At 39.2% G+C, this 26336-nt stretch overlaps 1 protein-coding gene across 7 annotated transcripts in view; it reads left to right on the top strand.

The window, feature by feature from the left end:
* erbin (erbb2 interacting protein) overlaps window positions 1-26336 on the top strand; it is a 43258-nt gene that overhangs the window by 12269 nt on the left and 4653 nt on the right. For 6 of the 7 annotated variants that reach the window (XM_067484440.1, XM_067484438.1, XM_067484436.1 and 3 more), the window contains 20 exons: window positions 8046-8240; window positions 8435-8552; window positions 10281-10359; window positions 10490-10579; window positions 11846-11902; window positions 14059-14122; window positions 14380-14454; window positions 15382-15526; window positions 16218-16290; window positions 17461-17590; window positions 17720-17835; window positions 18715-18784; window positions 20443-20542; window positions 21617-21738; window positions 21962-22135; window positions 22319-22501; window positions 22616-22733; window positions 22832-23015; window positions 23117-24638; window positions 25204-25347. In XM_067484440.1, the coding sequence (XP_067340541.1) occupies window positions 8055-8240; window positions 8435-8552; window positions 10281-10359; window positions 10490-10579; window positions 11846-11902; window positions 14059-14122; window positions 14380-14454; window positions 15382-15526; window positions 16218-16290; window positions 17461-17590; window positions 17720-17835; window positions 18715-18784; window positions 20443-20542; window positions 21617-21738; window positions 21962-22135; window positions 22319-22501; window positions 22616-22733; window positions 22832-23015; window positions 23117-24638; window positions 25204-25347 (3750 nt within the window). In that variant the 5' untranslated portion in view covers window positions 8046-8054. The remainder of the gene's footprint in view (window positions 1-8045; window positions 8241-8434; window positions 8553-10280; window positions 10360-10489; window positions 10580-11845; window positions 11903-14058; window positions 14123-14379; window positions 14455-15381; window positions 15527-16217; window positions 16291-17460; window positions 17591-17719; window positions 17836-18714; window positions 18785-20442; window positions 20543-21616; window positions 21739-21961; window positions 22136-22318; window positions 22502-22615; window positions 22734-22831; window positions 23016-23116; window positions 24639-25203; window positions 25348-26336) is intronic. The other variant, XM_067484439.1, reaches the window with a different exon arrangement.

Here is a 26336-nt window from a genome sequence, read left to right as displayed (position 1 = left end):
ATGGCTGTAGTTCTAATCAAGATATTTAGAAAATGCAGAACTGGAACTTTGGGTCACTTGGTGACCGCTAATTGGTATACATTTATTGTCCAAGGCCTTGATGACATTTAGGGATGTGATACACCAGTTCACTTTAGGTGTCTGCACAGAGTTTTTAACGGTGTAAGACTTTGTAATGCACTAAACAAATACAGTATTTTAGCAAATGATTGGTTTTAAAAGTATGCAGAGTCCAGTTGACATGATTCAATATTCAGATATCCAAACCTGGATGATTAAGAATCTTCACCTATACATGTTGATGATCTAGCTGTTTTTTTTTTGTTTGTTTGTTTGTTTATTATATGATGCACAAAGTATTATAATTTCCATTATGGTACATTTGTTTTATTTCTACTGACTCCCAATAAGACTGATACTGAACCTCAGTATTGTATTGCAGCAATGTAACATATGCTAAAAGATGAAATCAAGATCATTATGGTTACTCACCATAATGATCTTTTCTGTGGTTGATGATGACGGATAATTCAGCACATCTTCTTTGCTTTACAGTTACTAACATGATTGGTGTTGTAATTATTTCACTACAGTAGTAATTATGATCTTTGATAGAGGACATAATAAGTGAAGAAATGATACAGATGATAGAAAGTGTGCCTTCATCCTACAATTCCATGTATTTAACATACAACTGCTTATAGTGTAACAACTCAGTTGAGTATAAGAAAAACCCTCATGGACTTTGTTGGGTACAAACACTTGTTAAAGACTTGTTTCTATTTGCCCTAATAAAATTACATTTCTAATCCATACTTTAGAATGTAGTTAATCCAAAGCATAATGGACATAAGAACAAAACGTGACAAAAATCAATGAGCAAAACTGACAAATGCATGTCCCATCTGACTTACTCTATGACACAAACAAAGCTGAATTGTTAATTGAAGTTGAACGTGCCAGTAATATGATGTTTTGTCTATGATTTATTCCCATATAAGGAAGGGAAGCAGCTTTTCCCAAGAAACTCTTTTACTTAAAAAAGCAAAAAAGTTTGTTAAAAAACATAAGGTTGCTCCAGTAATTTCCATATATTGATATTTTAGTATTAAGTAAGTTGAAGGACAGACCTTACTAGTTTGCACATAAGATCAGAAGATAAACATGCTTATTAATATATCCTAGTAGGGAGGATATAACCTTAAGAAGTCTTATTATTAGTTCATTCACAAAATAACAAAGGCTAAGAAAGCTCTGTGAATTTTGAGGGGCTGAAGAAATGGAACGAAAATGCATTCAATGCATTCATTTGCCTCAGGCCCATCCGTGTCTAATATAAAATGTGGGAATTATTCATTAGAATACTTATGATAATCATCCCAAAGGGAATTAAAATGAAGACACTCTGGAATCAGAATATAAGAAGTCCCATGCACTGTAAGAGAATGAGAGAGAATACACCGGACGTCATTACAAATTATATATATTTAGACATATATTTCAATAATGCACATTGGTGAGACAAACACAAAGCCACACTTGCTGTAAAACAAATTTTAGATTTCTAAACAAATAAGTAGACATAGTGGGGCTGGATCCATGCAGCTGTGCATCATGTTGAGTGGGAGGAATCCATTTTTGAACACAGTGTTGATGGTGAAGACCCGGGCATTGTAAATATGGTATGGTATCTTCCAAGAATGTCCACAAGTACCAAAGCTCTGTTGTTTGTCTGATACATATGAGGCACATTGGCACTTTCTGCAAAAATTGTAGTTATTGTCCAACATTTTTAGGTAGGTGAAATTACAATGGCTTCTATAAACATATTCTGTAACATGTAAATGTTCATATTGATGCAAGTCCATTTGATCAGAGCCATTTTGCTAAAAAAAAAAAAAAAAAGAGAGAATTGGGAAGATGCTGTAAAAGGCACTTTGTCATTGTCATAGGTCAGATTACTTACAGTACCCTCATTTTGCCACAAATTCAAAGGAGACAATCATGGTTTTGTTTTCTGCTGTCATGCAAGACCACGGAGACCTAAGACTGCTTGTGAGAACCAAAACCAGAGCGAGAGCAAAACTGGAACTTCAGGTTCCAATGAACTCCAAACCCCTGTTATAGATACTGACTAACAGTATCAGGCTTCTCTTTCTACCTGCTTCAGCTGTAATTCCAGCCATTGTTTCCTGTTGCTTAGGTTTTTTTTGTAGTCGTGAATTGCTTCCTGTGTTTATTTATCAAGTCCAAACTTGGGTAAAACACCATCAAGCCGACTGCCAGCAGTGGTAAAATTAGAATATGTTTCCAAGTTCTGCATGGGAATAGTAGATTTTGAGAAGCTAGACTTTTGAGACATGGCTATGTGGTGAGCCGCTGAACTGTTGTCCTCTTAACTCAATATCCCAATGCATTATTGAGAAGTATACATTCCCCTATTGTGCCAGCTAGACTTGAATGTGACTCTATTAATGGAGTATCCAGAGGAAAGGCATCCCAGGGGAATGTGTGGTACACTGTTCTTTAGTATAAATGTTTCCACCGTTTACCATGACAACGCTGATTATTTCTCAGATTTAATTAAATATGTTATCATTGTAATTAAATATTACTTCAAAAACAACAATTGAGGGATAACAACAATAGTAAGCAAAGTTATAGAAAAAGGAGTTTTGGGGGAGTTTTTAATTAGTTATATTTTTTCGTATGTAACAGTTCATTTCTTTACTAGAAAGTAGTATTACTCTCTTGTCCAGTCATTTATACTCTTTTTCTCATCCTCCCTTCCTCTGACATTACCTTTGTATTCTGGTGTACATTAATAAGGCATATACTTGAGTTGCAGTAAAATACCCTATCTAGGTTTGTGTAGCATGGCATTTTAATAAGTAATGGACAATAAAAAGAATCCTACTTGGAAGCACAGAGCTTTAAGCTTATCTCTCTGCACTCTGTTTTTTATTTGTATCTAATTAAGAGGATCTCAGTGCTTAAGAAGTATTTTTTTAAAATGCATTAAATCCAGTACAGTTTACTGCTTTTCACCCTGCATTAAGGAAGTGACTTATTCTTTCCTCTTTCTGCACTGACAGAGCCAGTTCAAGTGTATCCCACAGGCTCTGTAGACTTCTTCTTCTCTGTTTTTTTTTTTTATATATATCCCACTGTGTTTTTGGTGCAGTAATCTTTATTATACACTTTTACATGTGGACTTGCAGTCCTGTAACAGTCTACTGTAATCTGGATCAAAAGCTCCTTTTATAAAGCGAGAGATGCTAAACACATTCTGTCATATCAACCAGAGTAGTATTATTAACTATAAATAACACAAGCTGCTTGTCACCGTCAAATTCTGCACTCGCATTTCCGCTTAACTCATCACACACACACACACACACACACACACACACACACACACACACACACAAATGGTGCTGTTGTTTTTTGTGTGTGGTTTGCTTGCTCTCCCTGTGCTTGTGTGGGTTTCCTACATGACGTTCATGTTAGGTTAATTGGTGACTCTAAATTGCCTGTAGGTGTGAAGGGTTGTCTGTCGGTGTATGTCTCTCTCTGGTGACCCTTACATAGCGCTGAGGCTGGGTATACCCCGCCTCTCGCCAAGTTGTGGCTGGGATAGGCTCCAGCCCACTGTGACCCTGAACAGGATAGATGGTTAAGCTAATGGATGGATGGAAAAACTGAAATCTCGTATTTTACAGGTTTTCAACTCCTTAAGTCAGTCTTTCCAAAAGATCCATTAATCCTTCTTAGAGTCTTGGCTGTGTTTCTCCAAGCTTTGTACACCTGAATTTGAGAAGCTTTCACATTCATTTTGCCAGATGTTCTTTGAGGTTTCAGTCAGTCAGAGACTTAAGCAAGTCCTAAAGCAACTCCAGCCTTGACTTCTCTATATGATTCAGGTCATATTTCAGCTGATCTATGAGATCTATGCAGAGGATGTCTGAAAGTGAGTGACCACTTGGTTATCTGTCACCTCCTTGACCGGGGCCCTCCTTGCACATATAGTTAGGCCAGACAGCCTACTCTGGAAAGAGTCCCGGTGGTTCGGGATTTCTGTTAGATGTTATTATCAAGAACGATGTGTTCCTGAGAACACTCAGACATTGTTTTATTCCCTCTCCCTCATCGACCCCTGGCCTCAACTGTTGGACAGTTTTACGGGGAGTAGAACAGTTTTTCATCTGTCTGTTTTTGGCTATTGAGTAGCTTGATGGGCAAAATATCTCTATCTGTAAAATGCATAAAAAAAGAATTACAACTTTACGGAGATACTATTCAACCATACGTTATCTCTAACCAATTATCATGTTCAAGATCACATGGTGTTGGAGCTTATCCCAGCTATCATTGGGTGAGAATTGAGGTACACCGGGGACAGGTCTCTAGTCTATCTCTGGGCCAACACAGAGAGACAACAATTCACGCTAACCTTTCACAGAAAGGCCACAGCTGACAAGTTGATTTGAACTTGGGACCTTCTAGCTGTGAGGCAACAGTGCTAACCGCTCCACCACCCTGCACCGAACAGAGTCAATAGAAACTACTCATTTGTACCCAAGCTAACTTCCTATAAGTCATGTAAATGGACCAGAATCATGGTCTGGGATTCTGGAAACCTGATTTCTCACAGAAAAAATGTTTTTTCCCTGCTATGCATATGCATAAGCAGTTTTCTCCAACAGCACAGTTGCATGTGCGACAAAAGGCTTCAGAGTTGGCAGTGAAAAGCTGAACGAATGGAGAGAGAATTAATGTGGAGATGCCGCCTTGTTTTTAAATCAACGTCTGCCCAATATCAGACTGAAAATATAAGTAAGAGTGACTCATAGAAGTCTAAATAAGTCACTTTCCACTAGATATCTATTGTCTCTCTCTCCGCTCTTTAACCTGTACTGTAACTCTGCCTCTCCACTCTGCAGAGACGCAAATATAGCCAGCAGTGTTTTGTGTCACTAAACTAAAATCCATGAGCCGTGCTTCTAATTAAGTCCAAGGTGGATAAGAAATCAGATTAAATTGTCTGCTGCATGTACACACAAATTTCCAGTAACCTGGTTACTTAAGTGCACGTAAATGCAGTGAATAACCTTTTGGGAAACAGACATTTCAAGTATGACATTGATTTTTTTAGTCTAATTATTGACCCCTCTCAGAAATTACTTTTTAATAACCGTGCTCATTCTTTGGCCATTTCTGGGGCCCTCTAGCCAACTCGTCTGTAATTTATCAGTCAAGAACTTTCAGCATAAGCAGTTTAGCAAACTCAGTTATATGTTTTGCGTATGACTTTGTGGGTTGAGCTGACTCTAGCCTCAACCATAGTCTCTATAGCAACAGCACTGACCCAGGAGGCACTTAGGTTACAGGGGAGAGAGTTGTGACAAGGAAGTGGTTTCTCAGCTCTGACTGGGCGAACAAAGTGGGAATTTGTGACTGGTTTCATTTATTGTTGCACAGAGGATACCACAGCGATCATTGCCAGGCTGCAGTCATGTGTCCTCCATTCACACGTGCCCACATATTTTGAACGTTCTGAATAAATACAGCTAGTGTTTTTTGGCATTTAACTGCTCTCAGGCTGAGATCTTACTAGCACTCTGATTTGCTGCATGAATAAGTAGGCTAAGAAAGAAAATCTCAGGCCCAAGCTTAATGTGTTTAAATCTCTATAGCACTTTTTGAACTTTCTTAGTCCAGAAGTCAAAGGCTCTCTGTGGACTAAAGCTGGGTGAGTGAAGGCAGACATCATTCTAGTAACATGTAGGTCAGTGGCTAAGCCTATCTAGGCAGTGCGGTTCTCATTAGTGTGCTGCCTTCCAGATTACTCTCCAGGGGCTCCAGACAGCCACATAGCCACATAGACAGCCAGCTGAACACTGCCACAGTTATCCAACCCACTTCACTTTCTCTTTATTTTCCTTGGTGGGAAAACTTTCTTAGAAAAAAGTACAAATATGTATAACATCAAGGAAATGCATCATGACGTGGTTTAAAAAATAATCTTTACATGTGGTAAATTGCATGCTGAGAATAACAAACCTCCAACAACTCTACTTCTTCTTGTAAAAGTTGATTAGATGAGCAGAATAACTTACATTTAAGAGCCACTGTTGTTAACTAGTTACTTTACTTGGCATGTCCAATGTGTTCTGCAGGAGCCCCCCCCCAATGTAACTACAGTGCCTTTGTGCATGGTGGTAAAAATGTCTCACCTAATGAGATGTTGTGACCCCTTGATGTATTTTAATGGTCTTTAAATAACATTGAAGCTCTATGACACAGTAATAAATGTCATATTTTGGATAAGCAGACAGCATGTCTGCATCAGCATCTATGATTTGATCCTGTCACTTTCCTGTTACTATTTCACATTATATGCATCGCTACCCTTTTCTCAAGACACTTGTCTGGTCTTGCTTTTTAATTTCTTTTGCTTACATACTTAACAACCCACAGTTAGTCTTCTGTCTGTTAACCCATATCACTCTCCCTCTTCTGCCAGTCCTCCCTGTCCTCCCACACTGCACAGCATGCGTCATCCATACGCTCAGTGCTAGGCCAGATTACTCCAAAGTATTCATACATGAGCTGCCCGCCGCTTGTAGCAATGAGTGCGTGGGAGGCTGAAAGACCCATGGTTGAACAGACCTCATACGAGGTTTGGTTTATACATAAATGTTTTCAAAAAGTTTGAGATAGGGGGATGGGTGACAAGTCCCGTTCAACTATAAACAGGTTTAAATATTTTTATATAAGACATCGCCTCATTATTAAGCAGTGTGGTAAACACTTCAATGATACAAAAGTAAAAATAATTGAGTTTGAAACCTCTTATGGTCTTTATTGTGTATTCGTTTTGTTTTTTTAGTATCATGCCTAATGCCATGGCAGGATGTGAAGTTGGGTTTCGGGCTGCTCCAAAAATAGTCTTTTAGTAGTTTTTTTTATTTTTGTACACATCCATGCAAGATTTGGTAAATCTGAAAAAATGTACAAGGATAAGACAATGATCCATCCAACTGTGGATTTAATTTCTGTGCACCAAAAATGGGACAGTTTTATTTTACCCTTCAGTTTAAGAGTGCTAGCATGAAACTACAGGATTTGTCCAAATACATGTTATCATCATTTCAACTGTTAGGTTGTCAATTGTGGAACTTGACAAAACTGTTTTGTTTGAAACAAGACGTACTGGTCTTGTACAACGTTCCAGGAAGAAATCAAAGTAAACAGATACAGAAATTCCCTTGAAATTCTTGTAGCTGTTGGAAGAAACTGGTTAGTGTTTCAAAGCCTGTCAGACTCTGTGTTTCACAAATATATTTTCTGCAGTGGCACTGATGTGTAATCAATAATTATGATTAATAATCCCATTGTCCAGCAATAAAAACAAATACATCCAGGTTGACATACAGAAAATTTCCCTGTAGAACTACCTGAATGTTTTGAGAATTTCGTCCCACCAGAGGCTGGTTATAGCGGTTGGATCAGATCCTCTTTCTGATATTAGCTACCATACTCTGTGCCATGCATCATTTTGAATCTCAAGTCTGGGATGACCTTGCTAATACCGTAGATGACAGAGCAATTATCAAACGGAAACGATTAGGTTCCCTTTTGCATGTTTGTGTCGTGACTTCTTCTTTTCTTTTTTTTTTTGGCACTTTGACATTTATTAGCAGGGAAAAATATGTCAGTTTTGATTGACTGAAGGTATTTTCCCTCACCGGTGTTCACCATGTGCTTTTGGACACTGCTAAAATTGATCTATCCAATAGAAAGAGATTAATAAACAAAACAATGCATCTTTTCTGTTTCGACAGTTGAGAGCCCTGTCTCACGGTCCTGGTTCAAATGCACCGATTACATAACAAGATGGGTGTATGTTAAATTAAGATGTTTATTTTTGTGGATTTGTGGTACGAAGGAGAGAATTAAGATTTCTGAATCTAGAAATATAAGGGTTGCAGGGTCAATGTTTTATGAGACATATTCAACACATATCTGTTTTCCTTCTTTAGTGCCTGAGGATGTCCAAGCGGAGCTTGTTTGTTCGCCTTGTGCCGTGCCGCTGTTTGCGGGGTGAGGAGGAGACGGTAACATCACTAGACTACTCCCACTGCAGCCTGGAGACTGTTCCTAAGGAGATCTTTAGCTTTGAGAAGACCCTGCAGGAGCTCTACCTCGATGCCAACCAGATCGAGGAACTGCCCAAAGTAAGCCCAGCCGCTCCGTCTCCAGTTCCATATACAGTTTATACAATCATAGCTACATCTTTAAAGGGCACCAAAAATTTACCTACCACTTGCCTAATCAGTTTCTCTCCTTTTTAAATAGCTAAAAAGCTAATTTTGTACTTTAAATTCTTATACATTTCTGATTAAAACTATCTCTTCTCTCTCCCCTCCAGCAACTGTTCAACTGCCAGTTGCTCTATCGACTAAGCATGCCAGATAATGACCTAACAGTGTTGCCTGCAGGGATAGCAAACCTTATCAACCTCAGGGAGCTGGATGTCAGCAAAAACAGTAAGCAAAAATGGCGTCCTGTTTTTCTGTTGTGTCTTTATCTTTTCTTCAGAAATGTCACCTAGGTAACAAGTCTTTTTGACTGGCAGGTTTAATGAGTCATGTTAAACTCCCATCAGATTATGTTGCTGAAACCTGAGACCGGACCACAGCTGGTGGTTTAGTGACCTGTGATGTTGAAGTATGCAGCTGTTCCGCCGGACCTTGTCTTGACTTGTCTTGTCATGACTCCTATTGGCATCGATCAGCGAAAGGATTTTTAAAAAGTGAAATTGCAAGGAAAAAAATTGCCTAATTCATACCATGTGTAGTACGCTTCAAAGATGAAAAGAAATGCCAAAGCCTGCTTCCTCTACCCCACGTTACTCCATGACTCAAAACTCATAATGTGATGAATAAAGTAGACAAGTCCAGACTGGCAATATGCTAGGTAATATCTTCATAGCACAGCATAATCACAGGGACAAAACAGATCTCCTTAAAGGCCTTACACAACGTGAGAATGTCTGTATAAAGTACTTAGCTCAAAGTATCTTCAGCACTTTTGTAGAGTGGGAAGTGACAATGGTTTAAGGTGTGATTTTACTGTACCTCTAATCATTTGCAGTGTTGTGAATCTTTACAGTGTCGGTGCTGTTTCTGACATGTAGAACAAAGAACTGCTGCGAATTGAAGTGTGTGAAGCCTTTATTGTTCTCTCTTCTTATAACTAGGTCTGAATATGAACAATCGGGTGACTGTACAGCTTTCCAAATATCATTATCTTCTTTACATCCTGTTGCTTTACAAAGGGTTTTGGTTCCAACATGTTGGTTGGTACATTAGCATTATTGTCGAGCGTTATCTTTGTCCTTCTGAAATAAATATTAAGCAACACTAGCTGAAATTTCTTTTTGACTCATAGTGACATGCAACCCAGTGTAGATGGCAAAGCAAAACAGAAGTTAAAGCAAATAACACAGTTCCTCTCAAAAACTGCTTGATTTTTTTGTTGGCGATCTGTTGTCAAGATGGTTGACAATCACTTTAGAAGACTGATTAGCAGCTTAACACAGAAGAAAAGGAGTGTGTCCCCTAGCAAAAACCTTTTCATGGATAGAGAACAGTTTAAAAAGGTAGTTCTTCTATAAATTAAGGAGCACAGAGACAACCCAGATTAAACAAAGGTTGAAGGATGTGGTGTGTTTTCATGAACCAGAGCTACTAGCGTGGCATGTGCAGTGTGGACATTAAAAGTAGCTAATCCTTCACGAAACACTCTGTCCTAAGTGTTGTGAACACATAACCAAGTGGGTGGAAATAACCCTTGACACTTGGTTACATCTCTTTCTTGCAGATTTGGGATGTTTGCTGACAAGTCTTGGACTTGCATTCAGCTGTATTTTTCTTGTTCCTCTCCCTCTTGTCTTTCTTATTATGTCACCTTAACCACACTTCTCTGGTTGTTTAGAGAGAAAAGGTGCAGAGCCACTGTTAGTGTACCGTGAGCATATTCAGGCAGAGAGGATTCCTGCTTGTTCTCACAGTCCACCTGTGTTTAACATTCATAAAGCTTCCCCGGCTAAACACAAGCAAGATGGTTTTCATTATTCTTCATCTTTCTGGTTATGACAGGAGTAATTTGTTTTGCTTCCGTGGTAATAAAATGGCTGACATATGGCATGCAGATGATTTATTTAGTATGTATAATTATTGTATTTTCAAGACCTCAAATGTGTTTCTCTCTAGGTATCCAAGAGTTTCCAGAAAACATCAAGAATTGCAAAGTCCTGGCAATTGTAGAAGCCAGTGTGAATCCCATATCAAAGTGAGTATAGTACCTTCTTGTATACAGTAATAGCTTTTCAGCCATCTTGTTTTCTTTAACTTTCTGGCATTGCAGCGCCTTTACCAGTCAATGTGAGTGATGTGATTCCTGTACTCCTATGTGTTGTCAGGCTCCCAGAAGGCTTCACCCAGCTTCTAAGTCTGACACAGCTCTACCTGAATGATGCCTTCCTGGAGTTCTTACCGGCCAGTTTTGGCAGGTCAGTTTGTTCTGCACTTCGGCTCAAGATAATCACAAAAAAAAAAAAAAAAAACAACAGCTCCAATGTAAACTGTACTGTTTGAATTAGACAGCGCTTTGTGTGAAGCTACATTCGACTAGGTTACTCGCCACTAGGTTAATAACCCTGAGATAGTTGTGAATCTGATGTTGGAATAATATGCAGAACTTTGTAGTATACGCTATAGTTTATAGGAAATTCTGAATTTGTAAAAGATATTCATTAAATCTCCAGCAGTTAGAGACCAGACATGCCAAAATATCAAATAGTTGAAAGTATGAGAGGCACGATTCAGTGGTTTTATCCCCGGTCCTGGTTAAATGTCGAAGTGTCTCTGGGAAAGACACTGAACCCCCAACAGCCCATTCCCCTCCCCAGCTGTGCACTGCCGCTCCAAGCCAGGTAGAAATTGGGGAGGGTTGCATCAGGAAGGGCATCTGGTGTAAAAACTGTGCCATGCGGAAAGGACCAAAAACAAAAAACCAAAAAAGTAAATCAAAAATTAACTCTGAATCAAATTAGACACCAAGAATGTAATCAAATTGATGTTCCTGCCCCTTTGTAGGGTTAGACCAGACACACATTTTCTTTCTCTGCATGATTTACAGCTCAGTTCTATGTTCAAAATAATTGATTATGACATCAGAACAACTTATTTCATCTCCAAAATTATTTTGATGCTAAGCTGTTTGGACACACACTTTGTATTTGTCAATATCACTTGCTGGCAATAATCGTGTTGCGTTTACAGTTTATTACAGCATAGATTTTGAGAAATGACCTCACATCTAAAGTAGACATTTTATTGGATGACCACATTGTATTAAAGGTTTGGGTTTTTTCCAATCTGCTTTACTCCCCCTTTTGGCTTTGTAAATGCCTCGTGTCCAATTTTATGTGTCTTACATTGATCTGACGAAGATACGTTTGTTGTTTTAAGACAGCTACCATTTAAAAACTCCAGTACAATTAGTTGTACTTTGTTTTGTCTTTTTCATAAGGAAACAAAAATAGGCCTATTTTCTCTAAACACATCTCCTGTGCTTTCTGTATAGCCGTAGTGATTTAATGCATCCTATATTTTTTATTGGTTCTGTGCAGTCCCCCAAGTACACTCACGTAGCTGCCCATCAAAGCTGATGAGTAGCAACTCAAACAGCAGGGGAAGTCATGGCCACTATAAATATACAAAAGTCATACTATCTAATAATACTGACATAGTTCTTTTTTTCGTTTTGATTGCAGGTTAACTAAACTACAGATATTGGAGCTGAGGGAGAACCAGTTAAAGATGTTGCCAAAGTAAGTTTTTTTTTTTTTTTTTTTTTTTTTTTTAATGTTTTGTTTACTTTACTTATTTCCTTGGTATCTTTATCCTCTCACAATGTTTCCTCCTTCCTGCCTTTTTATTTTATTTATTTTTTTACTTTAGGTTTACTCCCCACACCTCTAACTGTAGTATTAAATTCCATGATGTTACATAAGAGCTCCCCTTTTTTTTCTTTTTTCTTTTTTTTGGCTGCTTGCTGTGACAGGTTTTATAATCCTCCACAGAGACAGCAGTTTGGGTTATTTCACATTTTAAAAAGGTTACAGTGCCACTGGGGGGAACTAAATGTCCTACAAATATTGGAGAAAGCTGCAGGTGTTTGTGAGGTGTGTCAGTTCTCTCCCATGCTTCATCTTGCTTCCTTCCATTTAATATCTCATTATCTTAGCAAAACTACCTTTTACGTGTTTGCCTTTTAGTCTTTCCTCCTCTGCTTGGGTTTCTTGTAGCTGGTTGACTGATTGACAGGCCAGTCGGTGTGTAAAGTGCAGTGCATTGCTGGAGCTCAGAGCGGATCCTTTCTTCTCGCTCTGTTTATATGACAGATGCCAGACCTGTTAAAGGCTGGATCCCTGACAAAGAAAAGGACTAATGATCGGGAATATTTCCAGAGCAACACACAAGCATCTCAGAGATTTAAACAAATGTGTGCAAGGGGCACAGCATCTTTTCAGAGTGTCTGTATAGGATGCACAGTCTCTCTTTTCTGTCTTATCCCCACAGTGCGGACAAATGAAGTACATGCAGAAACCAAATATTATTTTATTTTAGTATTTTACGAAAGGCGGCTGTGTTCCTCACAACTTTGGGTCATAGGCCATAGTGTTTTTGTTCACTGGTGAACTCATTTTGTAGATGAGCCACTACAGCTCATTCTGAGCTCTCCCAGCTCATGTGGTGGTCTCTGATGTTCTTGCCAACTTTGAGGTAAGAATGTAACAAAGTTGGCTAATGCTCAAGTACATCAAAATGATTGTTTTCATATTGCACCAAGTATTAAAAATTGCCAAAGGGATTAACTCATATTTATAAAATGCACTTTAGTTCTGGCATTCTTATTTTATGAGGAGTAACTAAGACCAGTGGTGTTGGTGGACCACTGCTGTCTATTGCTTCACTGAATCTTACTCATGTTTAAAATGAGCACAGTTCATCCCTGCTGTGTAAGGATCATCATATCTTTTCCTAAACAGATCTCTGTTTGAATTTTAGTTCTGGAACTTGCGTTTCAGTCTCAGGAAACCACCTGTAGCATGTACTCCATCTTGCGGAAAGTTGATTTGTGAGTCACAATTCTTTTCGTCATGCAAGAATTGTAAATTTTATACACTTTGACCTGCTGTATTTATTGAATACCTCAATGGAATGTCCTTCAATTAAGGACACTGAAACTGTGAAAGGAACTAGTGAACTGTGTGTTTTATTTTAAAACGCCCATTTTAGTTTTGAACTTTGAGTGAGTTTGATGTCAGTTTTGAAGGATTGTGTGATATTTACCGACGCCATTTATACTTATACCAACTCTTTATTTTTATTTTTTTCTTAATAGATTATTTTTAATGGGAAAGTGACACTTGCCCTCGATAGCTGCTCAAATGTGACACAAGCCTTTAAGAATACCCTCCATTATGAGCCACTGGTGATCTGTCAAATGTAGAAAAGACTGTATGGAAATGAATAGTCCTAATTTTTTTTTTATCTGCCTATTTACAGTTTTGAAGTGACTGTGAGTCAGTAACCTGAATGTGCAAAAGGAATTTGGGAGCAAGGCCTAGAGCTGGCTTACGTCACATTTTCCATTATTTAAAACATAATTCTGTCACACCTTAACCTTGAAGTATATTTACTTACTCCAAACATTCTCAATTGAGAGAAACCTGAGCAGAGAATAAATGCTACTCAGAATATGGCTTGAAAATATACAAACAATCTTGAAAGAAATAAAGAAGTGTATGGTGACTTGCTTTTTGAACCCCATGGCTCATATACTTGTGATGCTGGCTGACGGTTTTTGTCCTTTTAGGGGTGGTACAGGTTGAGATTATTCTTGAGGTAGTCATATTTAAGTAATTTGATTTACCTCGTGGTCTTGAGTATCTCACTCCCTGTCTATCCTTTGTGTTTACAGAAGCATGCAGAAGCTCACACAGTTGGAAAGGTTAGACCTGGGGAGTAATGAGTTCACTGAAGTGGTGAGTATCTGTCAGTCTGTCAGTGCTCCGGGCTTTTTACCTCTCTAGCAGTGACCTCTCATCCTCCTCCTTTTATTTTTTATCTTTTTATTTAGAATGTCATCTCAGTATTTCTAATTGCACAATGTTTTTTTTTTTTTATTGTTTTGACCTTGTTTTTATTCATTGATAAAAAATATAAATGAATGCAGTACACAGTGGAAGAAATATGTGGCATTATTCATTTAGCTCGTCCTTTGTTCTCTTTACATTTCTAGCCAGAGGTGCTAGAGCAGCTGACTGGAATCAGGGAGCTGTGGATGGATGGGAACAGACTGACGTTTTTACCTGGGGTATAATTTACAGACATTCCCATACTTACGCTTTCAATGCCTGCTGTGTCCCAAAATATTATTTAGAGTTTATTTCCCTCAATTTATATACTACATATCTACAAAAATCTTTATCGGTCAGCCACACTCTGTTTACAAAGGACTTTCAGCTCTCTACAAAGAGCAAATAAGGACAAAAAAAGAACTGCAGGGTTTGGGGTTCGCAGGTGTTCAAATGCGACTTAAAAAATACCTGGCTTTTTTAAAAAAAAAAAAAAAAATGAACTAATATAATGATATTATTGGTAGTCAGAATCTTTTACAGTTTTCATTCAAATGACCAAATGGTTTGTAACGGGTTCATAATTATTGCATTAGGTCTGCAGCATCTGCTATAATCACAGGCTGGTCTTTTGCAAGCAATGGCGTCTGTCAAGCCTATAAACTAAAGCTGAATACAGCAGCTGTTTTTCCTTTTAATATAAAATGTGCGTTCTCAGTTTTAATTAATGGGTAATGTAACCAGCGCTGGTATAAAATCATGAATGGGTTGCTCCCCAACAATAGTTTTTGTTTGTTTTAACCACGCTTTGCTCCTGTGTTCACCCAGCACTATAACGTAAACCATGGCATGAATTAAGTGTAGATAGTAAGATATGGGCGACTGGTGCAGGAAGGTAGTGCGGTCGTCCACCAATCTTGGACAAGTGTCCATGAGCAAGACACTGAACCCCAACTTAGTTGCTCCTGGTGAGCATTCGCCAGCTGCATAGCAGCTCCCCTATTGGTGTATGAGTGTATATGTGATTGTAAGTGTGAGTGGATGAATAAGAAGCAATGTGTAAAGCCCTTTGAGTGCTAGTAGGTAGAAAAGCACTATATAAGTATACACCATTTACCATATCTGTGAATCTTTTGTTAGTTTTTTGCTGTCTTTTATCGGCCCAGATGCTGGGGATGCTTAAACAGCTGGTATACCTGGATGTGTCCAAGAACAACCTGGAGATGGTAGATGAGCAAATCTCTGGCTGCGAAAGTCTTCAGGACCTCCTGCTTTCTAACAATGCGCTGACACAGTTGCCTGGCTCCATCGGTGAAGATTACAACACACACATCTCATTTAAAGAAAATCCAATATAAAACACCTAGTGTCTTTTTTTTTTTTTGTTTGTTTTTTTTATCTAACGCCAATCATTTTAATTCTTGGGTCTGTAACTATTTTTAGTTATCCAACTTTCATTATCTACGTGGCAGTGTTTCAAAAAGCAAAAAAATCATAAATTATAACAGAGGAGGGTGTAGTTCCTTTCTGTCCAGTTATAATATTGTCCCACTTGCCCGCATGCAGCAGTCCTACAGCCTGCTGAGTTTTTGCCTGAGGACTCTAAAAATTGTAATTTTACTTTCACGTTTCTTCACTTGGCTGCTAATCATTTATTGGGGGGAAATGTTTTTTCAGATATAGAGATCCAGTAAAGTTAGTGAATTAAACTTAAATAGCATTTATACATTATTTGACCAAATTCCCAATATGCATTTTTGTAACAGCTTACTTCCTTCCAAATTAATCTTCAAACTAATAAAATCAGATGAATGGGGCCACTGAAAACCGGGTTCATTATTTAACTGGTTACTGTATTGATGGCAGTAAGAACTAATCCAATTCACTGCTGTAATAGATATTCTGTTTGTTATGCAACAGAAGTGATTATCAGTAACTGCCTTGAGCTCTTCTGTACATCTCTTGAATTCTCTGTGTGTCTGTCTTTTGCCCCTTTCTTCAGGTTCACTGAAGAAACTCACCATGCTGAAGGTGGATGAGAACCAACTAATGTACTTGCCAGATTCTGTTGGAGGGTGAGTGTCTCGGCTTGAGCTTTAATATTGACGGAATAAACCCAGAGATTAATGGATATTGTGCTGTTTTCATCTGTTGTCCAACTATCCATTAGTCTGTCTGGATAAATCATATATTCCCTTTAAAAATAATTGCGTTTATATGGGACTGGTTACATTGCGTAAGTTATAATGGCCATGAGTTAAAGGCTGGAGGTAAGCTTTATTGTGAAGGGGCTGATGTAATCTTTGCCCAGAGGATTCTTCGATCCAATTGTCACAGATTAAAGTAGCTGCATCAAATCTTAGTAATGTTAATCCATCTGTGTAGATAGATAGATAGGAAGAAATTTTTTTTATAAATATATATATATATAAAAAATTAAAATCAGTCTACTCTCGCATATTTTAGCAAGTGAACCTAACAGGCCATTACTGGTACTGATGTACGGTTTTGTTTTTCTATCATTGTTTGCAAATTCTGTCAGTTATTCCTTATGTTAGAAGGTGTGTCCTTGTTTATTTTGACTGAGATTATGTGGAAAAAAGCCAATGGCTTTAGCTTAATCCCAGGGATTTTTATCTTAAGCAAGATACGTTTTTTAAATTTAATTTTATTCACTGCACTATTGATGCACTGTGTTATTTCAACAAGGACTGGGTCAAATCCTGTGTTTTGGATTTTGATGTAACACACAAGCTCTTCTGCAAGTCAGTTATCTGACTCCCCGTAGTGCATCAATATTGTGAATGTTTTACTGATGTAAGATTGTTGCACTAGCTTCTCTGGGTCTCGGTCCTTGTTTGAACTAATCATTCAGAAGACTTTAAGCTTTATTCAGCCCTTCTTCAGTGTATTTGGACATTTTCTAGAGTCCTATAGAAATATTCACTGTCTTAAATTATTGAATTAAAAATGTATTAACAATATTGAATTTTTTTAAATAAAACAGATGTTTATTTTTGTAGCATATTTAATACACAAATGCAATTAAAATGATTTACGTAGTAATGCGTTAAAGCAATAAATACGAAAAACGTGACGACAGAGTGGTTTATGGTGCGTGCTAATTGCTGAGCTAAATACAGTGCACACCATACATGTTTTTTTTAGACTGGGTTTAAAACTGATCAAAGCTTAGTGTAAGTCTGATGTGCTATTGAAGCTCCTCTGGGTTTCTCGTGTATTAGGTTGACACATCTAGATGAGCTGGACTGTAGTTTCAATGAGATAGAAGCTTTGCCCACCCATATTGGCCAGTGTGTCAACATCCGTACCTTTGCTGCAGATCACAACTACCTTACCTATCTACCCCCTGAGGTGAGTATGCATGTATTAATATGTGGTAGTTTTTTTGGGGTTTTTTTGCGTGTAACATGTTAATCTGCACAACTGTGATACTTAGCCTTGTTGCCTCATGTGTGAGTCCTTCGTATCTTCCCCTCACAGCTGGGCAACTGGAAGAATGCAACTGTGTTGTTTCTACATTCCAACAAGTTGGAGACTTTGCCTGAGGAGATGGGTGATATGCAGAGGCTCAAAGTCATCAATCTCAGCAACAACAAGTGAGTATGGATTGACAGTGTTCATGTATAATGAGGGTCAACTTTAAGGACTGCAGTAGTTTGCTTTTATTATTCCCTCATTTTGTAAAAGTACAAATAAGCCATAGCTCATTTTTAAAGTTACAAAAAAAAAAAATGTGAGGGTTTTCTTTTATTGCAACTTGAGTCTGTTTGACATTTGTTCCAGAGAGACGAAACAAGATTTCACTGTGGGGTTTAAAAAAATTGTCCCAAATTTGTCATTCATCAGTTGGTTAAGAATATCACCACCACAGTTACTAAACAATATCTAAACAGTAATTATGTTTGCAGACCCTTTCATTTTCACTGACTCCCTGTGAAATGCATCAACTGTGGTAAAAGAAAAAGGAAAGAATCCTTTCACCAAAGAAGCCTTGGTGTTTTAACAAGAACACATATGAAGTCTTAAACATAAGCTTTTAATTACAACATCGTGATCGAAGCCTTGAAATGTGTTTGTTTAGACACTAAGGCCAGATTATGGTATAAATCGAGGGGTTTCCTTTCCCAGAGTTGACACCACTGCCCTTTTTTTTTATATATATATATATATATATATATATATATATATATATATATATATATATATATATATATATATATATATATATATATATATATATATATATATATATATATATATACATACACACACACACACACACACACACACACACACACACACACACACACACACATTAATTAGGGGGTTATATACAGGCTAATATTAAACTGGGCCCTGCAAATTAACTACCTAGTATTGCAAACTACTTCACAAACGTTTTACCTGTACAGATGAATTGGGTTTATTAGTGCAAGATGACTGAGTACCGGTGTTGTTTTATTGTTCTGCTCCAGGTTAAAGAATCTCCCCTACAGCTTCACTAAGTTGACCCAAATGACCGCAATGTGGCTGTCTGAAAATCAGGTAGGATTATGCATAAATCACAAGTATAAAAATTTCACAGAAGGTGGTACTGAGTCCAGTGCTGTAAGACAATTCATCGTTTAAGAGGTGGTAATGGCGGAGGGGTACGTGACTTCCCCCACCATGCTGGTGTAAATTTATCCAGCTTGCTAACAGGAAAACGCAATCGGTAAACAGTTTCCTGGACATTTGATCTAAACGTGAGAAATCGCAATGTAGGTCAGACTTGGTGGTTCTCTAACCTCATCCTAATTAATCCAAATGAAGGACTAAACTATGGAGTATGATAATCTAGATGAGCCTCTCGAAAGCCCCAGAAAGTTGTTTGAGACAAATATGAATTAAAAGGAGCCGGCTTATAGGATAAGGCAGCAGCAGCTATCGAAAATCAAAGCAGGCGTACAGAGATCAAGGTTAACGAGCAAGTTAAAATTGGGGTTTCTGTGTCGGCTAACGTTGCGCTTGTTAGAACATAAGATGAGCTCATTAGATGTAGAAACATATATAAGTTTGGTCAGTAAGAAAGTAATTTAGATTTCCGCTTTTATCATAACACTGTAGCTTATGTATGAGAAAGAGTTTCTGAAACTTTTAATATCAAGCAAAGCAGCAAAGGAAATTGAGGTTGGAGAGGACACTGCAGGAAACCATTGTTTGCATTTCTTCCTTGTTCCATCTTAGAAATATTTCAAAATTACTGTCTGTTCCCTATGACATAAGGTCTCGATTTATTTGAAAGCAATGTACCGCTGTGGTTCCCTTACCATATTTTAAAATGTATTATTTAATTTTTTTATGTTTTCATCCTGGCTGGACCTATTATGTATCTGTTCACATGCCTTTTCAAAATTGTCACTGAAAAGCTGCAGCCATTTCAGAATGTTGCACATCTCCCCTCTCACATTTTCTTCTTATTGTCATTACACTTTTTCCCTACTTGTGATTTCATAAGAGTGGGCAACAGAATACAGGAAGTACTCAAGAATCCTATGGTTGTCCCATGGTTCAAGACCAAGTGTGACTTTTCTATCAGGCACTCAAAACAGCCTTTCTGTAGACGAGTATGTGAACAGTTAAAGGGTGTAAAATATGTGTCTTGCTGTGTCGAAATTTCCCTTACTTTCATTGACTTGTGTACACAGTAGTTACTGTCAGGATTTCAGCATTTGTTGTGTTAGCAGAGCTGAAAAAGAAACTTGGGAAAGGCCACCTAATTGGTCCATCAGGGGAGAACCAGGGATTCTTTTGGGCAGTTGCCACAACAGTGACAGGGCCTAAGGGATGTTGAGAGAGCCGAAGTCAGCTTTGTGAAGCAATTGATGACTGTACAAAGCACCAAAATGGATTCAACTAATGTTCCAGTTGAAGCTAAGCAAAAGAGAAGAAAGCTTTAAAACAAACTAAAAATAACTAGGAGAGTTGGTTAAAAAAAATAAAATAAAAAATCATTGTTACATCTTCTGATGGTTATTTCCCCTGTTGGCTATGTGCTGTCCAGTTGACCAGATTTAATCCTTTTCATGTGCTGATAATGCAACCTAGTCCACTTTCCATGCCAGAGCGGGGCACAGAGAACACCAAGACAGTCTGAGCGCTCTGACTTGACGAAGCACTGTTGATTGCAGATCGCGCACAAACCTACATTTTGTCTCCCATAGTCAAAGCCCCTCATCCCGCTCCAGAAAGAGGAGGACCCAGAGACACACAAAACTGTGTTGACCAACTACATGTTCCCACAACAAACCCGAACCGAGGACTGTAAGTACTGTGCATTCAACGAGAGAACAATTATCTTATGGGTTTTATTCAGTTCCTAGAAGTTATATTAAACACTGAGCTTGTCAATGTTTATGATCCACATCAATATGACACATTCGAAACCTGCGGAGAATAAGTGTTTTTGTGATGCAAATCTAATTTCTAGGGTAAAAGAAAAGGTACTTTTATGTCAAATGCTCAAGCATTACCATGACTACAGGTACCATTTTAGTTGTAGCAGCCTTACAGGTGAGTTGCAAGGATCTCTGAATTAATATTTTATAAAGGACCTTGTTACCCAAGAAGAAAAACTAGTCATCAGTTAGTTAGTTTGGTTTCACGTTGCACCTTGACCCCTTTGCATCTCGGTGTTAAAGTAATTAGTGGATCAAGAGCTACAGCTACTGTGCTTTAAATGTTTTGTTTGTTTGTTTGTTAAGTCAACTACTTTAAACCATATACTAGGACTGTGGACTGTTCTGTGTGTTTTCTGAGAAGCTGGCCACTTTCTTATATAGAGAGCACCAATCATGAGACTCATACACTCTTCATTCATAATCTGGTTTGTTAGGTTGCAGATAGCCAGAGTTCCTGATACGATCTCTTTTCAGCTGGTGTTGGCTGAGGAAAAAGTTACATCACATTATCAGAAGATAGTTACATGGCAGCAACATCTATGTGTAACTAAGTTTAGAAATGTTTAAAACAGGAAACCACATTGGCTGGTTGACAATCTGCAGTTTGCAAACTTTGAAGGAATCACATCATCTTTCACAAAATAATTTTTTAAAATTTGTGAGCTGTTTCATTTGTTGTTTTCATTTGAGTGCAGATTATTAGAACAGCATTCCCTGGAATAATTTCATGTTGCATGGGACAGCCTAAGGTGGTAAACGCCTGAAATCAATGTTCTTCCACACATTCTGGAATTAGTTTTCATGCCTTTTGTTGTCTTTGCGCCATCTTGTGGTCAAACTCAAACTTGCGTTTGTTGAACACAGTTAGGGCAACTTGGAAAGTCTTAACTTAAAACTGAACAAATCATCCTGATCTTGGTTGCGCTTTTGTTTCCAGACATTCCTAACTCTGACTCTGAGAGCTTCAACCCGACTCTCTGGGAAGAACAACGTAAGCAGCGTGCTCAGGTGGCTTTTGAGTGTGACGAAGACAAAGATGAGAGAGAAACACCTCCAAGGGTCCGTTTCACACATTTCTCACCCTTTTATTGTAGCTGTTCTTATAATACATTTCTCATTTTCCACAGGGTTTTTTAACTATTATATTGTTGCAAACAATGATTCTGTTTATTTGTCAGTTCCCTAATTTAAAAATATCTCAACATGTCTGCTCTTATTCCCACTTCTGTCAAAACTGTGACAAGATGACTATAATGGTATGTGTCTATTTTTACTCATTCAGGAGGGAAACCTGAAGCGCTACCCTACACCTTACCCAGATGAGCTGAAGAACATGGTAAAGACGGCCCAGTCTGTGGCTCACAGGCTGAAGGAGGATGAGTCCAGTGACGAGTCGGGGAAAGATGCAAAACCAAGTGAGAGGAACCACATTGGAGTGCAGGATGTGGGAGTTAAGGTTCGCTCCAGCTATGTGATATTACTTGGAAAGAAATCTGTCACTTTCATTTCTCGTCTATTTTTAACTGGCTTTAGTTTCTCTTTAATAAACTGCACATGCTGTAGCATGTGCAAATAAAGAAGCAGTTTCCCATTTTTAACTGATTGGTTTTCTTTTGTGCGTGTGCGCATGTGCCTGCAGGTTATAGAGCCCCCCTGTCCTAATGGCATGGCATCAGATGTGGAGCCACAGTTATCCACCAGTACATGTTTCCAAAATTCCACCACCCCAGAATCTAAAGACACATCAGAGTCTTACTGCTCTCAGACAGTCCCGCTAAAGTCTTCAGGAGGCTCTACAATGAACCATGAGGACACACTGGAGGTAAACATTAAGCACTAAGTAATTGGGATTTCTCACAAATCTACAAACAAGAAACCAAAGAAAGGCATAAGAAGGTATTCAGCTGAAAGATAATTGTCTTTTTTTTTTCTTCAGGATTCTGAGGAGCTATCAGATGAAGAAGAGGAGATGAAAATTGCAGAACTGAGGCCCCCTCTTATTGAGATCGCGATTAACCAGCCTAAAGTAGTGACTTTAAGTAAGGACAAAAAAGGTACTCGTTTTGTTTCGGTCGTTAAAAACAAATATTTTAAGTGGGGGGGGAAAAATACACCGAACAGTTAACAGTTAACCCTTTTTCCTGATGAAAAGATGATGGGAAAGATGCAGACTCTTTGCTGGACGATACAGTGGCCAACAGCAACCAGAACAACAGCAACTGTTCATCTCCATCACGCATGTCCGACTCCGTGTCTCTGACTACAGACAGCAGTCAGGACAACTCTCTGTGTACCCCGGAGAGAGAGGCAAAGGTGCACTTCCTCCCAAAAAGCAGGTAAGAGCTATTCCTCAACCGGTGAACGTAGATTAAAAGGGAGTATAAACTATTCCTCTAGCTGTTGCTACACAAACTTTATTTCCTCCTTGTTGTTTTAGGCAAGAAGATGAGAATATGAACCGGCCTAAAGGTCCCACCCCTCTTCTTCATAACGGTAATGGCTCCGAAACATCCCTTCACACCATTTTAAAAACCCAGCAGACCCCACCAGAGAAATTGGGTGACTATGACTTGTCCATGGAAGCCAGACTGACCTTCATTGAAAAGGGGATTAACAACGGCATGGGGGACAGGTACAACAAATGGGACCAGATCAATATGAACTTGTCCAAGCTGCCAACTGACAACATGGTCCAGTTGGATGAGCTGGACACAGCCAAGAATGGTTCAGTAACCCGCGAGGACTTGGACATTAAGCCGCGTTTTAGCAATGACAACATGGAGCATTTACAGAATGGAAATCAGCAGGTCAGTGACTGCATCAACAGTCTGGGCAACAAAAGCCAAGCAATTAGAGTGGAGACATCTGCTGTGCACGTGGCTTCGACAGGCATGACAGCCAGCAGTGACATGTCGCTGTCTCGCAGCACAGAGGAGCTGTCTCCAGAGAAAAGGTGCCATCCCCCTCAGGTGATGAAGTCACACAGTATCAGCAACATAGAAACAGGGGGCATGCGGCTGTTCGCTTTTGACGGTAGGGATGACTCCTATGACCCCGCAGCAGTCAGCCGAATGGCAGGCGCTGGCCCGGGTCCAGGAGCCCAGGGCCAGAGCATAGTCAGAAGCAAGTCCGCCAGTCAGCTACTCAATGACCAGACTCTCCAGGTCCACCCCAGTTCTTCCTCATCTTCCTCAGACCTGCTCTCCACCTCTAAGCCTCCAGCTAGCACCAGCAGATATCCAGTCTCCTCCACCATGGCTATGGGCATCTCTCCTCCTCAGTACAATATACAGTACACAAACAGTGCCATGCCAAAAGAGGCCCTCTGGGCCCAGAGGATGCCCATGCCCCTAGAACAACAAGGCTACCTCCCTCCTCCCCCACATTCACTAGCCAACACCAACTATTCCAACCGTAATCAAGCACCTCCTTATCCTCTGCAGCCTCAACAGAGAGGGCCTTCTATGTCTCTAAAATCCTCTGGTGATATGTGGAGTAAGGAGAGACTTCATTCTACTGGCGGCCAAACTAGAAGCAGCACTCTACAGAGGCAAAGTAGCACCTCCTCCACAGCGTCCATGGGCGACCCAAGGCGTATCGTTGAAGGAGAATACATGACATACAGGGATATTCACACCCTCGCTAGGGGACCATTAGCAATGAGCCAGGCTATGCAGAGACCCCTCTCAGCTCGCACTTACAGCATCGATGTACCCGGAGCTTCCAGGCCTCTCGGCACCAGGCCGCAGCCCCACGAACTTCCAGAGAGGACCATGTCTGTCAGTGATTTCAACTACCAGCACAACAGCCCCAGCAAGAGGCCCAACACAAGGGTCAAGTCTGAGCACTCCCTACTGGACGGGCCGGGGCAGATGTCAGGGGGGTTGGGAGCAGGAAGGGTGCCACCAGACTGGAGAGACCAGGTGATGCGGCACATTGAGGCCAAGAAAATGGAAAAGGTAAAATGTAGTAATGTGATGCGTTTCCAGAATGAGTTTTGTTTGGGTTTTTTTTTGTCTTCTGATTAATTATCCCAGCTAAAGTGTGTGGGGCCCCTGTAGCTCTTTTTAAATGGTTGTTTAAGCCGACAATGAAAGAAGATAACCTCTCTCTGCATTACAGTTTCAGTGGAATGGAAGTTTAGGGAACTTTTTTCGCAGTGCTCACAAAAGTGGAAAAATAACATATAAATGCCTAGAAGCAATGCGCCTTTCCAGAAACGATATCTTATTTAATCCTTCCCAGTGTGAATGCCAACAGTCAACAGTTCTCAATGACACTACTTTCTACTGAGTGAATAACATTTATGAATCCAGAGTAATTTTCCATAGCTAGTTGAAGGTCTGCTGAAGCCTACTAACCCAGCTGTGTGCTGTGTTTTTTTGTTTTTTCACTGCATGTTTGTCTTTAAGCTGTAAATCTTTCTGTTGTGTCTTTTTATGTCGTCGCTCATTTGGTGGATTGCATGGCCACCGCTGACATGTCGATTGGTGCCGGTTGCTCCATGTCATCACGTTTGTTCAGAATGCACTGTCTCGCTCCTATAATTCCAATAATGCTCCACTGAGCTGGTCTCACTACAGCAGCTGTAGGGACATGCATGCCAGCCAAGGGTCTCTGGTGTTTACCGCCAGAGACGGACAGCCCTACAGAGCTCTGGGCTTCTCCGTGAGTACTGTCAACTTTTAGTCAGCTCCTGCAGTTCTTAGTAAGCCAGGGCTTCCAAACCATGGTAGTTTCACATCCTTTAGAAGATAAGGAAATGTCTGTTTCCTTCTGTTCTCGATGTTGAAGTGATCGTCTGATTTCTCACGACCACAAACCCTTCATAGTCCAAGTGATGTCTTCTCATGGCAAACAAAAGTGTGACCATAGCTCATTCTTGGTTGTAAAAAGGGGGCACACTTACTTTTTATGCCATCATCTGACCGGTTTGGTGGCTTTACCGTGAGATCAGACAGATAAATAAATACAACTGAAAGGTGGCTGAATTGATCAAGACTGATACAGAGCTGTAGCTGATTTGAAAGTATTCAACATTATACTAGAACTTCTTCCTCAAAAAAAAAAAAAAAAACAACGTATCTAATATACTTAAATATTACTACATCTGACTGAGATTATTATTGGGTGGTATTAACGATTGGGTGGAGCCTTGTATTTCTCAAGACACACATGACCAGTCTGTATATTGTCTCAGTTCAGCTGACCTCAAAACGTTAAATCCAAAGCTGTGATGTTAAGAAGTTTGGCTGCAAAAACTAATCCTTAATAGATAAAAGATTTTAGTATCTGGTTCTAAATGTACCCTTTTAAACCTTTCACGTTTATAATCACACATACTCATTAGCCCAGTGTGTTTTTTCTGCCGCAATCCATACATCCTGCGATTGTAATGCGTCTCAACAACTTTGTTTCAATTCTCCTTTAACTGGTCTTTAACCCTTATTTTGCTTATCACATCCTCTTCATCGCAACTTTTGATCACTTCATATCCTCTTGCTTTGTGTGTCTGTGTGGAGATGAAAAGTGTGTTTGGAGAAGGTAAGAGGCACGCGTCTAACTGATTTAAAAAGGGGACATTTGAGTGTGTAGAGAAGGTTTTTTTTCTTCTATCCAATGATGTCTGAGAGTGTTGTATGGTGTCTTTCCTACTT

This window comes from Channa argus, chromosome 18 (genome assembly GCF_033026475.1).
Source record: "Channa argus isolate prfri chromosome 18, Channa argus male v1.0, whole genome shotgun sequence".
Lineage (NCBI taxonomy): Eukaryota > Metazoa > Chordata > Actinopteri > Anabantiformes > Channidae > Channa > Channa argus.
Note: the sequence above shows the minus strand (reverse complement) of the source record. Positions and strands in the feature narration are given on the sequence as shown.